This window comes from Thamnophis sirtalis, unplaced genomic scaffold, assembly GCF_051295495.1.
Source record: "Thamnophis sirtalis isolate CommonGarterSnake01/CBP01778 unplaced genomic scaffold, rThaSir2_p1.2 scaffold_5, whole genome shotgun sequence".
Classification (NCBI taxonomy): domain Eukaryota; kingdom Metazoa; phylum Chordata; class Lepidosauria; order Squamata; family Natricidae; genus Thamnophis; species Thamnophis sirtalis.
In genome coordinates, this window is record NW_028261385.1 from 104,059,944 (window position 1) to 104,075,255 (window position 15,312).

Sequence of the window (15,312 nt, forward strand, 5' to 3'; positions counted from 1 at the left end):
GTGATGACCAGAGTAATTTTATAAATAAAATATAAAAATTGCAAAAAGAATTTACAAAATATTCACAGGAAAAATAAAAACAATCTGCCCTTATTTTTAACTGGTCGCATTAGATTTGAACAGATATAATGATAATGATATGAGAGTTTAGGACTTTAAGAACTAATCAATTGACAAATGAATAACAACTAACATAAATCTCTAGCAATTAAGAGTCTGAAGCAGTCTATCCTTAACTTTATAGCCAATCAGGTAAAGTTTCATCTTTTAAAATCTTAAATTGAAAGAAATCCTCTGTATATGGTAGAAGACTCTCTGTAAATGTATTGTCCATAAAATGTTTCTAAATTAAATTAAAGTCAGCATCAGGCTTATTTTTAGATATGAAGTTATTTTTGGCATTGATATATACTCCCAAAGCTTACTTTGCCAGGCCTCTCCTGAAAGAATTTATTGTAACTTTCAATGACAAGCATAGGAAATCCTGATAGTGGTTATTTGTAATATATGTAAAGCTGTAAGTATGCTTTATAGAAATATAAGGCTTGGTAATAGAAAAACAGCTGACCAGAAAAGTAAATCATTATTTAGAATTCATCTTATGAAAAACTATGTTTAAAAATTGGTGAGCTTTGTGATACAACCATCAGATATGGAAGAATGATAAAATCTATGAAGATTCTAACAGGTTTTTGTTCTGTTTGAATTCAGTATTACTTAATCATGAATCTCAGATTTCAATTTCTGAATCAATAAGAATGCATAAGTTCTAGCAAGTGGCCTGAATTTTGTGTTATAAACATTTCAAATTCAGTCAAGTCTCTAAATATGTAACATTGGTTTTATAGTTGTTTTTGAAAAGTTTGCTTATTTTAATATATTGTTCTTTTGTGACAGAAATCTATTTATCATTATTTTGGCTTCTTGATAATGATAAATAATCTATAGCCGTGAGAGTAAATTCTAACTGCAATTCATATTCCTCAAAGTCATAAATATGAAAGGCCATTTCAGTTTATCAGAAGCTTTCTTCATATCATGAATATTTGTGAATACTTTACTTACTACTTTTCTGGTTGAATTTATCAGTGGTCAAAATATGTCTACAATTCTTTCAAATATCTTTGTGATAAATTCATTCTGAGCAGGATAAATTACATTTCTATTAAAAGACACAATTTTTCTGCGAGAATCGTCATGAAAAGTTTCATCTATCTTCAGTAAGGAAGTAAATCACATGGCTCTAATGGGTTGGATTGTCCACTCCTTGTAAATTAGAAACACATTTGAAATCAAAAGTACCCCTCCACTTTTTCCTACAAAATCCCAATTTGCAATGGAATAAGTTGAAATTTATGTCATCACCATTCTTTGATGTATAACTTAACATATTATTGTAAATAATAAAACAAATGAAAATTGTATGAATATAAGAATTGGTACCTTAAACGTTGAAAGACATTGGATTTTAGTGATCTCTCAACCAGACTATTTTAATTGGTATCACAAATGCCTTCAGTCTCATAATCAGTCACTCAGCCAATGTGAATGGAGAGGAGTACTGAGGCATTTTGTATCATTGTGTGCAGGTCAATGATCATGGATAAGAGAAAGAAAAGCAGTTGTCTGTGGAGGAAATGAAGAAAGTAATAACCAAACACAGTAAAAGCTTCAAAACCATCTCCAAAGAGATTTACATTATGTGACTACGATTATTAATATTATGAAGAAATTTAAGATCCAGGGGACTGTAGCCAATCTTTTTCAACATAGCTGCAAGGGGGGAGATATCCCCAGAACAAATAGAAGGTTAGTTGAAGTAGTAGAAAAAAAACTAGGAAGAACTAACTAAACAAGGTATAACAACATCAAATTTCACTACCTATCATTGTTGATAGATTTCTAGGTGAAAGTCCTAAGAAGACCCCATTGAATGTTGACAAGCCACAGTCCTTCCCAGCCAGCTTCCAACAGGCAAAGTCAGTGGAGGAAGCCAGATTTGCTTAATAACTCTGTGGTTGCAGTGATTCGCTTAACAACCATGGCAAAAAGGTCATAAAATTGGGCATCACTCATTTAATACCTACCTTCCTTGGCAACAGAAATTCTGTTTCCAATTGTGGTTGTAAGTTGAGGACTACCTGTACCTCAACCTAGAAGAAACCTATCCAACCTAACACCACTGGAGCAGTTTGCTCAAGAAGAATTAGACAAATTGCTAGTTGAGAAGGGTTGTCTTATTCAGAGTTATAGGAAGTGCTTGTCTGCAGTTATTGCTCAAAGGGATGTTTCCATGTCATTTTAATTTATTATTTAGAAGAAGAATATGTTAAGTCATACATTATGAGCAAGGCACTGCTCTTTGGACTATGGAATAAATAATGGTAGGTGTCATTTATTTTTATTAATTTCAAGTTATTTCATAGAAAATTTGGATTCTTATGAAAGCGGGTACCAATGGTTTTTTCCACATTTGTGGGCTCCTGCAGTGAAGGAAAGAGTACTTGATGTTGTCTTACCTTGTTCATTGCCTTAGTTGATGAAAGCCTGAAGTGGTTTTCATTGACCTACCTGCAGCATATGACACTGTTAACCATGGACTATTGCTACACAAGTTAAATAATATCACCAGAGATGTTAAGCTTACCAGGGTCATTGGCAGCTTCCTCCAGAACAGAAATTTTATGTGTCTCTGAATAAGAACAGTGACCATAACAGAGTTTGAAGGGACTTTGGAGGATACCTAGTCCAACCCCAGGAGATCGATGATGCAGAAGAACAGGATGCCACAAGGAAGTGTATTATCTCCAACATTGTATAACTTATGTACAAATGTTCAACTAGACTTCAATACCACTAATCTATGCAAATGATAGAGCAGGGCTACACAAGAATCAACTTTTGATGCAGTAGCTAGGAGACTTATGGCAACACTTGAAGAATTAGAACATTATTATACCATCAATCATTTAAAGCCCAACTCAAACCAGACCCAAATGTGTGCTTTTCACCTCTGAAATTGAGATACAAGGGAGGAGTTTGATGTTATGTTGCAAGGAGAGCCGACTACAAGACTATCCAACACTGAAGTATCTCTAAGTAGCACTAAAGCTAAAGTCAGCTTGAGGAACAATATCATCAGGCAATTGATAAACTACACTTGGGTGGAGTTCAACCATATATGTTGCACAAATTAGCTTTGGTGTTGAGCATCTCTGCAGCAGTGTATGCTGCTCCAGTCTGTGGCGCACCTGCACATGTGAAATAAGTTGATATCATCCTTAGTGAAGCAGTACGCTTAATGACATATCTCAAACCTACTCCAGTGGAGAAAATATATCCTCTCACTGGCATTGATCCAGATCAGGAGAGAAGTAGTAGCAGATACCAAGAGAACTAAGCAAGAGAATGATCCTCAACATCCTCTGAACGGATATATGCCCCAAGCCCACCGACTCAGATCTAGGAAGAGCTTTATGGAAAGAAGAAACATTCTTGAGGGTACGCAAGAACAAAATCGAATTAAAAGATGGACGGAGGAGACTAGAGAGCAAGGAATAATATTAAAGGAAAATATGGCTGAAGGACCTCCCTTACACCATTTGGAGACCCTAAATAGGTTGAGAGTTGGAGTGCCTAAATGTCAAACCAATATTCTCAAGCGGAAGCTCTTGCTGGATAGCAATACACTATGAGAATGTGGAGAGACACCGAGCCTGGTTCATATGCTGGTATGTCATGTACTACCAGAAACATGTACCGATAATAACTTATTTTTGGACAACGACAAAGCCAAGCATGTACCTTCATTCAGGCAGTTTAAAGTTTGATCTAGACATGGGGAAAAAAGAACCCTAGTTAATGGTTTCATCAAACTTAATTTTTAAAAAAATTCACTGCACAAAAATGCAGTAGAAATGTATCTGGTCTTGGAGATTTAGTCAATTTTTAACTAAAGCATTGCTTCCTTTGTTTCATTTTGTGTAATACTGTAGCCTTGTTAAATGATTCCTTTTGCTGATGTGTACATTTCATAATAAGCATCTGAGTACTCTGCAATCTCTTCAAAATTTTATGTTGGTTTTTCATATATTTGAGAATTAAATGTAATAAAATTCTTTATCATCTCATCAGTAGTTCCATAGTGAAGTGACTCAGTGCTTCTCACTGAGTAAAACAACAGTTTCTCTGATATCTTTCTTGAAATTCATTTTTTTATAACTTATTTGCTTCTAGCAGTGTATAAATCATTTTAATTGTTTGTATAATATCAATCATTGGTTTCTGTTCTGCATTGATTTTGATAGTTTTGAATCATTTATCTGTCTATCCATCCATTTCCATAAAACAAATATAAGAGAAGTATATCATAAAGCAAAAAAAAAGTGAACCCCACAATAAAAGAGCCCATTAAAATAAAAATAAAAAAGATGGTGACATTCTTTAACTGACTAGAATGCTCTCTTAAGTTTTCCTTTCTGTTTAATGCCAAAGAAATAAATAATCCTCTCAGAAATGCTTTCCTGGATTTCCATACTGTGAATAAAGAAGCATCAACAGCTGAGTTTATTTGGAAGATGCTTATAATTCAGGTTTACACTTCAATTTGATAGCTTCTTGTAATAATAAAAGGCTATTCAATTCTACTTTTTCAAGCTAGTGATTCTTTGGTGCAATATTACTTTTTGAATTACCGTAAGCATTGGCAACTTCTTTACATTTAAGTAATAGCGAATTAAACATCAAGTGCATATCTATTCTCAAATTAATGTTAAGAAAAGGGGAACAATATGTATTTTTTTTCTCTAAAGAGTATTTATGTCTTTAAACATCTAAGGAATTAAGTAACAACATATAATCTATGATATTTTTGGCAATTTGAAGAACTCTGATTTGAACCAAATTTATTGACATTTATGTAAAGAATCCTGTCAATATTGCCAGGAATCAAAAAATATCTTGCAATTTCAAGAAGAAATTGAAAAAATCACAAGTTATTCTCTAGTTATCTTTTAAAGCATACATTGAAGCAATTGTAATTTTCCATTGTTCAGTTTGAAACCTTAGTAATAAAAATATTTCTGTTTCATCTGGAATTTTGCGCTTTGTGATAAGTTCCTAATATATAGGAATATATATAATATAACAACTCTGTTGTTCCCAAAACATGATTTTGACCTAATGTTTACATTCTAACACATTAATACAATCTTTTAAAAATTATATTTTATTAATACCTACGATCTGCATTCTCATTTTTTCTTTTCTTTTCCTCTTTTGAATGTGCTATTTAGTCTCTTAATCTTTGTTTATTTTTTTAAAATTTAATCCATGAAGTCAGTGATTTTGTTATAAACATTTCAAATTCAGTCAAGGGAAGAAAAATGTGTGATCTAATTTCTGTCTGTTTCCATTTTTTTCTTATTTTCTTGTAATTCATGACTGAAGCATTTTCTTAGCATCTTCTGTGGAGAGTATAAAAGCTTTGCCATTCATAAAGACCCACAAATGAAATGGAGTAATCAACCTGCATTTAATATTTCTTTCTTGGAGACAGGTTGCCATTATAAAGACTGTTCTATTTCATTGAATTCATAACTTTTACTCTGAAATGTCTCACCATTCCAAACAGAATAGAATGCAAAATTATCTACTACAATTATAAAGATTTCAAAGACTAAAACATTAAAACTTTCAATGGCAGTATTCTTCAGATATTTAGTGGAGGACGTGGTAGTGAGATAGAGTTAAATTTCAGGGTATAAATTTTTCATTCCAAAAGATACAAAAACAGACTACCATTTTAATGGCCGATTTTAAAATGCTATTGTCAGAATACTTTTGTCTTTCCCACATGTTTTATTATGGTGTACTGGTTTTCTTAAGGTTATAAACATATACTTTGGACACAATTTTAATCATCTCTGAAATAAATCTATTGCAATGTAATTGTGTGGCTACATATACTCCAGACCTTATTATGTGTACCTTTAAAAAAATAGTCTTGGGGTGTGTCAGTGCCTTTATGCTATACTAGTGTGCTAAGAGACTGAATAGGAAAAATGGGGGAGGAGACACTGTACTCAGCTGCCATGCTGTTATCAGAGGGATTGTTTCTGGACAGAGGTTCAGCATTCATTGGTTGTCTGAAGAAAGCCATTTCATCTGAGGATTGGATAAGAAGCTGCGTCAATTTGCTGCCCGTCTCCAAGGCACTGGTGATGCTGCCTTCACAAGCTGACTAACGTCACAGCTCCATCACCCAGCGGGGTGTGGGCTTGCTTGTCGCCCCCCCTCCTGTTCTCTGTTTAATTCTGTATTTGCTTCCTGCTGCATTTCTTCATCTGTCTTCTGCCAAATGCTAACAGCATGATATTTTGCAATCATTTAGGTGAATACAAGAAGGACGAACTCTTGGAAGCTGCTAGGTAAGTGCTGTTCAGAATACAAATGTATTGTTTTTGAAGAGAGATGGTAGAAATCAGGGTGAAAATGGTTTTTTATGATCTGTCATGTTGTCATTATCTTTTTATAAAATTGGGCAGATAAGCAGTCCTTACCATGAGACTTTTGGATTTAACTACTTGCAAAAAGCTAAATAGTTGCTTGTAATTCTACGATATAGTTACTGTTGAATTTAGACAGGATGTATTTCAAATTCTGTTACGTTTAAAAAGCAATTTTGAATGAGAAATTATGTAGGGATTTTTTTTTATTCTCTACCTTATGAATTAAAGGCACATCCTTCATTTACATATATGTTATAGAAAAGCTCGAGCGAGAGGCTGGAGGCTATTTATAGTGGCTTGAGGAATATTGCAACAATTTGGGAAATGTATATTTATTACATTTAAAATGCGATAAATTATTCTATTATATATGTTTATATAGTCATATTTTAAAGGCACTAATTCAAGCAAAAAATTTCTAAGTCAAAATGCACACAAGGTGGATTGTGAACATGATGTTAATGTGAAACTCCATTTCATATATTCTATAAGGGTCTTCCTCTCCCTTCCATTTCTTCTTTGCAGGAGTGGCAATGAAGAAAAACTAATGGCTTTGTTGACACCTTTAAATGTGAATTGTCATGCAAGTGATGGGCGGAAAGTAAGTCTCTGTAAATATAAATTTGTTGTAATTTTTTTGGCTGCTGGTCAGCATTTCTTAGCAATTTAAAAATCTGATAACTAACCAGTTTTGTGGATTGTAATTTGGGTCTCATCACATAAGATTGAATGATGTGTACAATATGGACAGCTTCACAGAGATAGTGGAACATACAGTTGACTGACTGCATTTTAAATGACAGCCTGGCATTGTGCTTTAGAATGTTTGTTAATAAATATAAATTGTGAGTTTGGGTTTGTTAATAACTGTAAATGAACAGTTTTCTCTGTGTGAATGTTCTGGCTGTGAAAAATAGGGTTTCAGTACTCTAGCTTGTTATAGCCAATTTCAGATCAATTTCATTAATCTTGTTGGATATTCATTCCAAATTTTTATAGTCTCACTTAATTGTCTAACTGCAGCTTTACATAATGGGGTATTAAAATATATTAAATCAGTATGAAGTAAGAAAAGGAAGAAGTTATACATTCAGAATTGTAATTAGATGTTTCATTAATTTATGTATTATTATAATCTGAGGTAATAGATTGTAGTCTCATAGTTTACCTGAGTTCACACAGCATGGTTATTTTGTCTGTTAGCGCTTCTTAGGATTCATCAATTCTTAATAACTGTCTGAAATGGGTAATCAGGTACTTCAGCCTCTGTGACTGAAATCTCCCCAGGTAATTTGGGGGGAGGACATGAGAGATATAATTTGGGACAGATTGTGGTTTGTATGCTGCCAGCAGATTCTTTGGGGTTTAAATTGTTCGAAGAATTTGATTAGTAATTCAGTGCAGTGAAGATTTAAAATAACATTTTGGATGCAATTCACATCCTAAACACATTTTTCCATAATTCAATAGCTCTTATTCTCATATATGTTAAGTATGATTGGTTTAATTATGGATATATATGTACATGCCGGTATATATCTCCTATTAAATGAAGCAGAATTAAGTAATTGACACTTAGCCAATTTTAAACTTCGTATTTCTTCTTCCTTTAAAATAATTGACTGGTTGTCTTAGTTTTATTTTTGCATAGATTAAAATAACCATCAGTTGATTGATGCCAAAATCATGAGTTTTTAAACTGTGTGGTTCAACTCCTGGGTATTTCAGTTTTGCCACTAGGCAAAGCTGGGCTCTGTTACATCATATTTTTGCTCTGGCTTGACAAACCAATTGTCCATTTTGTTATCTGGCCGGTCATTTTTTTTGTTGTTGTCACAGTGATTGCCCCTGTAAAAGGTGGTCCCTACACTTCTTAGTCTCTCAAGCCTGTCACTGCCCATTTTGCTCACCTACTCTGTCTACCACCACCGTCTTTTATTCTTCCTCCAGCAGAGTAGCAGCTAAGGGCCCAGAGTTTTGACAGCAGTCAAAGCAGCAGAAATAGAAAGGAGGTGAGCAAGAGTTCAGCTTTTTCATACTTGATTATGCAGTGTCAATTGCTTACAAGACCAGTTGCTATTGTAGATTGCTGATATCTGAAGTTCCTGGGATTTTGCTTATATTAATAATTGCTAAATGAGATCTAGAGCAGCACTTAATCAAGGACAGTATTAGTTGTTCAGTAATCAATAACTAGCACAGTTGAATGTTCTGAAATGCACAATATTTAAATGAGGAAAGTGTTTAGGTGTTAGACTGTTTAAAAAGTGAAGTTGTAGCAGAATATAAATAGATCTAAAATTTCTGCCAGAGAACAGAAATAGCTTAAAAATTAATTAATGGATTTAATAGATTAATTAAAAGATTCAACTAATGGGTTAAACAGTTATTGTTAAGAACTTTTAACAATGTATAAGTACGTCACTGGACCAGTAAGGTGAGTTGCCATATCCCATGATGGCAGTTCTAATGATCTGATATGTTAGCTAATGATTATTAATTTGACTTTTTAAATTATCATTATGAGAGCAACAATTGCATTTTATTTCTTCGATTACTAACATTAAAGCTGAATTGGCTCTTTCTATTGCTTAAAACCATATTGTCCATGCAGATTTTGGATTTGCTCATTTGATTCCATCTGCATAATGTTTGACCTATGTTTTGTCAAGGAGAACTCTTTTGCTATATACATGAATGTCCATTTGTAATGGACGCTCATGCATAGTCTATTCATTTTATTATAAGAGTGATGTTGCATATATTGAAGAAATATACATTTAAGGGAATTGGTCTAAACACAGTTGGTGCAGTGATGTCTGTAGTATATGAAAAAGTTGTGTGGCTTTTTACCCTGTTTCCCTGAAAATAAGACTTCCCCGGATAATAAGCCCAATCAGGCCTTTGAGCGCATGTGCCAAAATAAACAGTCCCCCCAAAATAAGCCCTTCCTGAAAATATTGCAACACAGCAGCAGCCATGAGGTGACCACGCTTGCCACCTTCTGCACCTCAAAAATAATAAGATCTCCCCAAAAATAAGGCCAAGCGCATATTTCAGGGGTCAAAAGAAAATAAGATCCTGTCTTATTTTTGGGAAAACACGGTAGTTTGTTGGTTGAAGGCAAGAGAATGCAATCCACCATTTTTAGTAAAAGACTGCCTATTTGTAAGTGTTGATTGTCTACGTTCCATAAGTTGGCCTTTCTTAACTTGAGGACTACCTGTAATCATTGGGGTCCAACATCAAATATCTCTCAGATCTTATAATAGAACATGCGAAAAGCAAAGTTACTTTTACTTTCAGATTAAAGATAGAGTACCTTTTAAAAGTCCATAGTGGAAATGTGGCTGCTAATAATAAAATAATAAATGTAGAAAATGATTCAGTTCAATGAAACATGTGATACACAAGGTGTTGACTTTTGGGTACCACAATAAAGAAAAAATAAAATAAACGTTCAAATTGTTACTAAACTAAATAAATTAAAATGCTGCATTGAAATAAATGTCCCACCCAGTAAAGAAAGGAAGGGTGGCTGGCTGGCTGGCTGGCTGGCTGGCTGGCTGGCTTGCTTGCACATTTGTTACACATATGAGAGATTTTTCTTAGACTTCTGGCTTGATTTTCACACCTTATCACTTAAATGACAATCATATATAAATGTTTTCTCTCCCTCTCCCCTACAGAGTAAATCTGTATGTATAGAAGAAGCCTTGTCTATCAGATGGCAACAAGCCTTGAGGCCTTCTTCTTGATACCTAGAATTCTATGCCAGAAGCATTGATTCTATGAGTTATATTGGTGTGTTAAATTATGCATAGTCTTATATGTAGTCTCAAGTGATTTGATTAAACATGGGTTTATTATTTAAAGCTTTTTAGCCACTAAACTAGATTCCACCCCACACACTACTACAGACAGTAAACCTGCAAATCTGATTATTTTGTCTACTTGCTTTACCTTTCTGAAAAGTATTTTTCTCATATTACTGCACAGTGCTAGAAATTAGAAAATAAAAGCAGCTTGAAGCACAAATGAATGTTCTTTTCATGCTGTATATACTTAATAATAATGTAAGCCCATTCATATAGCCATAGAGGACTAGAGCAGGGGTGGGTTTCGACCGGTTCGCATCGGTCCCTGCGATCCGGTTGGTCGCCGAACCCGGAAGTAAGTAACTTCCGGGAACGGCGAAGCCCCCGCGCCCGCGTGCGCCCGCACACCCGCGCCCGCTCCTTACCCGGGTTTTTTGAATTTTGCGCTTTCCACGCATGCGCAGAATGCCTGCGCGATCATCCAGGAGCAGCTGGAGCATCGCGCAGACGCTAGTACGCATGTGTGCGCCGCATGCGTGCGCGCGCGCCACGTGCGTGCACATGCGCGCCGCCGGCCTCGTTCCAACCGATCCGGTTGGAACAGGGCAAGAAACCCACCCCTGGACTAGAGCCACCCCACTCCAATTTAGCACCCAAACCTCTCCTTACTTTCTTCAGATGAGCAGTGGATCTCAGTTCAAAAATTCCTCATTGTTTTTCTTTAACTATTATTTGGGAAGGGAAAACTATTTCATCTTTCCTCCATTACCAGATAATAATTAATTTAATTTCAAAATATCACTATCATGTGAAGTACTAACTATTGTGATTTTATTTGAATGGCCTTCCCCATGTTATATAAATACAATTTATTTTAATTTTATTTTCTGCATACCATAAGGATGCTTATGAAACATGGTGGAAAATATACAATATATTGAACTTCTCCTTCAGTGAAGATATACCATTATTATTTGTGTTGCATAAACATATGCACTTGGAAAACTAGAATAAAATTACACATGGGCATAAGGACATACTGTATGTGCAAAATATACATACCGGTATTTTGAAAAAATGTAAGGCAACGGACCTGATTCTTCTGCCATGCAAATAACACCCCCCCCCCCCCCAAGTCCCAGCTCAGGGCTGAGGTTTTTAGTTTTAATCTTTCAGTCTGTGATGACTCAGTGAATTTCAGGACTGGAAGAGTAACAGAGTAACACAGTTGGAATGGACCTTGGAGGTCTTCTGGTGCAACCCCCTAATCAAACAGGAGACCCTATAGTATATCATTTCAGACAAACTAGTATTAATACACTTTACTGATTAGTTTACTATATCAAAGCAAGAGCATCAGCCACATTAATATACAATAAATGAGATAAGGTATGATATACTGAAATGTGATAATATAGCCTAGGATGAAGTAAAATAGACTAATATATGGTAGATAAAGTAGGATAAAGATAGAAGAATGCAGGTAATCTTTGATTTACAACTGTAATTGACCCTGGGATTACAGTCGTATGACATGTGGTTGTTAAGCAGGTTGTTACAACCATGCCCAATTGTCAACGTTTTTTGTAATGGCCATTAAGCAAATCTGATGATGCAGAACAAATCAGTTCTCTATTGTGGAATACCCAGATCTGAATGTAGCCTGTTCGTCCACTAATATATTCTTTGCCCAATTCTCTATTTTCTTCAAGAGATACCTTGCATACATCTTAACTGTTATAATCTATAAGGCTTATGGATGTGTAATTTTGGGAGTCTTCCTTGTCTCCTTTTTTGTGTACAATATGGAAGGAAATATGGTGGATAGTATCCAGCCTCCTGGAAAATAAGACTAGTGTTGTCCATATATGTAAACAACCTGCCAGCAGGGGAGTTCGCCAGTCAATATGAGTCCGAAAGAGTTGTGGGGATAGCAAATCTTCACCAGGTGTCTTATTGGGCTTCAGTAATAAATGTAATTTCTGTCATTCACACTGGTGGCTAAGGAGGAAGATTATAAGAGATCAAAAACTTAGTAATCATATTTTCTGGATGATCCTTGTTTGGATTGGCAAATAACTTAGTATAAAAATCCTGCCAAACTATTGCTGAGATAGGGATATTAAGTAGCTTTACACCCCTTCAGCAAGCCAGACATGATGTTCCAAAATACGACTGAGTTGAACCCTTTTGCTGACTTTCTAACTCAGACCACACTGTAGTTATGTAGTGAGTCTTCTTGGTGTCTCTATTAGTTTCTTGTAATTGTGTCTCGGCTTTAACATCTTGGCATGATTGCTTGGTGTAAGGTTTCTTGGAACCAAACACAGCTGCTTTTAGAGTCTTTCTTGACCAAGAGCAATCAAGGACCAGCAATTTAGATCTTGCAGGCTGTCAGTTCCTAGCAGGCAATGCTTCTATTATGTTTTTTTTTAAAACATGAAACATACATTGGCAGACCCAGTAAAAATTGCATTTGGATCTTAAATAGTTGTAACACTATTTTTACCCAAGGCTGGTCCCTTTTAAGAGTTCATAAAGCAGGCAATTGCCTTTGAGCCTCCTTGTTTGTCTCATTTCAGGTGGGCAAATAAACTCTTATTGGATGATACAGGTAGTCTTATATCAGAACTGCCATAAAAGGTACTGCAGTTAATTGATGGTTGCTGCCCTCACATAAACTTGAATGTCTAAGAATAAGTTCATTTTGTCTGTTCAAACACAATGTTATCCTAACATTTCCAGTATGGAAAATAAAAACATATATAAACAACTGCCTCCCGGGATGTGAAGATCACTTACGTAAGTCAAGAAGATCAGTTTAGAACTCATATTCTCTGGAATGGCAGGGTAGGCCAGCTGATAAATTAGTCTTCAGGTATGATGCCCAAATGGGCATTATCAAGCAAACTAATACCCACCCTAGCATTAAAGTCTCCCAATAGGACAGCAGTTTTAGTTCTATAACTCTCTTTTCTAATTGTACCCAGATGTCAAGGGAGAAGTAAGAAAGACTAGAAATAAGAACCTGGGATTCACCAATCCTGATCTGCTACTAGTTTTAACCACATGCTGGTTAAAAGTCATAATTCAGATATTGTAACTGATGAGAATGAAAAGATAAATTTAATATACAAAACACTTTGTATAAAGGTGTTATAAAACTTAATTTTTAACGGAAGCAAAAGAGAGGGCCCATTCCAAACATTGTCAGTGGGTCATGTTATTCTTCACTGATTTTTTTTTTACTGCGATTCAAGATTCAAGAATCCTGTAAAATAGTCCTTATTTTAGTCATCAAAGAGGTAAGATGATGTAATGATCCTAGTCATGATTCAAATTTCCAATCAACCGTGTAACATTCTGAATGATCTTGAGCCAATTACTATACAGTATCTCAGATCTGCCATAGAAGATTCTTTGATGAAATAATTGGAGGAGATCTGGAAGAAAAACAAGATATAAATGTTATACATAGAGGGCCTTTTAGTTCAGGCAGGAAAAATTGACTTCTTGTTTTCATTCATTCATTCATTGTGGTATTTCAAGTCTTATCTGCAAAGTACAAAACTTGCTAATTTATACCAGTTATTTTTAAAATAATAATTTGTATAACTTGTTGCTGGCAACTTCCCAGTAAAATACTAATTAAATTTTTTCTTTTGTTAAGCTGATCCTGTTTCAATTGTGATTCCTTAATTTGTGTTCATTATTGTTTGAGTCCCAATTATTAATCTGTGAATAGAGGGGAAGGCAGTTTTTTTGCTTATTCTCCCTACATCTCCACAAAAACTACTTGGAGATTTGGAGAAATATGTCTGAGATGGTATTAAAGGCTGCAGTGAGTAATGGAAACAGGTAAAAATATCTGTTCTTTCAGCCAAAGCTTCAGCTGGCTCTTGATCGCTTCCACTAATAGATTTTTTTTTATTTTTTCAAAGTTGGAGAAAAGTTGTTCAACAGCCCCTTTTATCAGGCAGTTATTTTGTCCTGATGCAATTTTTCTGAAGAAGGAGGTTTTCTTTTTTACTATTGATGTTAATAGCATACTATACTCAATCTAGTGTTCTTGAGAAGTTTTAGAGACTAATCTGATAATTCAGTTATGTTGTTTTATGTTGGTAAAGTTGAATTTGCACGCATCATACCCTTAACTGAAGTTCTCTAGCAGTTGAATTCCAATTCAAATGGCCAGCCAGTTCAGTCCACAAATTTATTTACTGCTCCTACATTTTTCCTACATTTTTCCTCTGCTTCCCCCCCCCCCCCAGATGAATGCATTATCACCTGATGTCTCCTGAGTACACAGGATCAGTTTACTCAGGGGAATTGCTCTCTAATGTACCTCTTGTGGTCCCATCAGAAATCTATTTTAATCTGTCAGTAATCTTGGTATTCAAACTGAGTTGCTGTAACAGATGGTTATTCTGTTAGATTTATATTCTGTCTTTCCTCCATTTGGAAGGGTAAGTTGGGTTGAATGACTGTAAATCGGGGTTGTCAAACTAGCAGCCCGTGGACCAGATGCGTCATGCGCTGGCCACACCTACCCCCATTTTAGCAAAGGGGGAGAAAGTTGCAATACATCATGTGACAATGTGTCATTGCGTGTTTAACACCCCCGTTGTAAAATATTTGCAGGGATTACTTGATCACACCTGTTTAGGATCATGTATTTTTCATTTCTTGTCATTTGCCCTAATATCCTACTTTCATCTGCTTCAGATTGAAAAGTTACATTCTGTTATTTTTAAAATTATTTTTCTACATATTTAGGTTTCTTTATCATGGTATATAGAGTTGGAAGGAACAGTCTAGTTCATAGACGATGTTGAATCTCATCCTCTGTGCAGATATTTAAATAGCAATAGCAATAGCAGTAGACTTATATACCGCTTCATAGGCCTTTCAGGCCTCTCTAAGCGGTTTACAGAGAGTCAGCATATTGCCCCCAACAATCTGGGTCCTATTTTACCCACCTCGGA

The 15,312-nt window shown here is 35.1% G+C and overlaps 1 protein-coding gene across 2 annotated transcripts in view; it reads left to right on the forward strand.

Moving 5' to 3' along the window:
- Nucleotides 1-15,312, forward strand: part of TNKS (tankyrase) — a 98,901-nt gene that overhangs the window by 34,826 nt on the left and 48,763 nt on the right. Inside the window, exons 4-5 of one of the 2 annotated variants that reach the window (XM_087716379.1) lie at nucleotides 6,392-6,428; nucleotides 7,035-7,110. In XM_087716379.1, the coding sequence (XP_087572505.1) occupies nucleotides 6,392-6,428; nucleotides 7,035-7,110 (113 nt within the window). The remainder of the gene's footprint in view (nucleotides 1-6,391; nucleotides 6,429-7,034; nucleotides 7,111-15,312) is intronic. The other variant, XM_087716380.1, reaches the window with a different exon arrangement.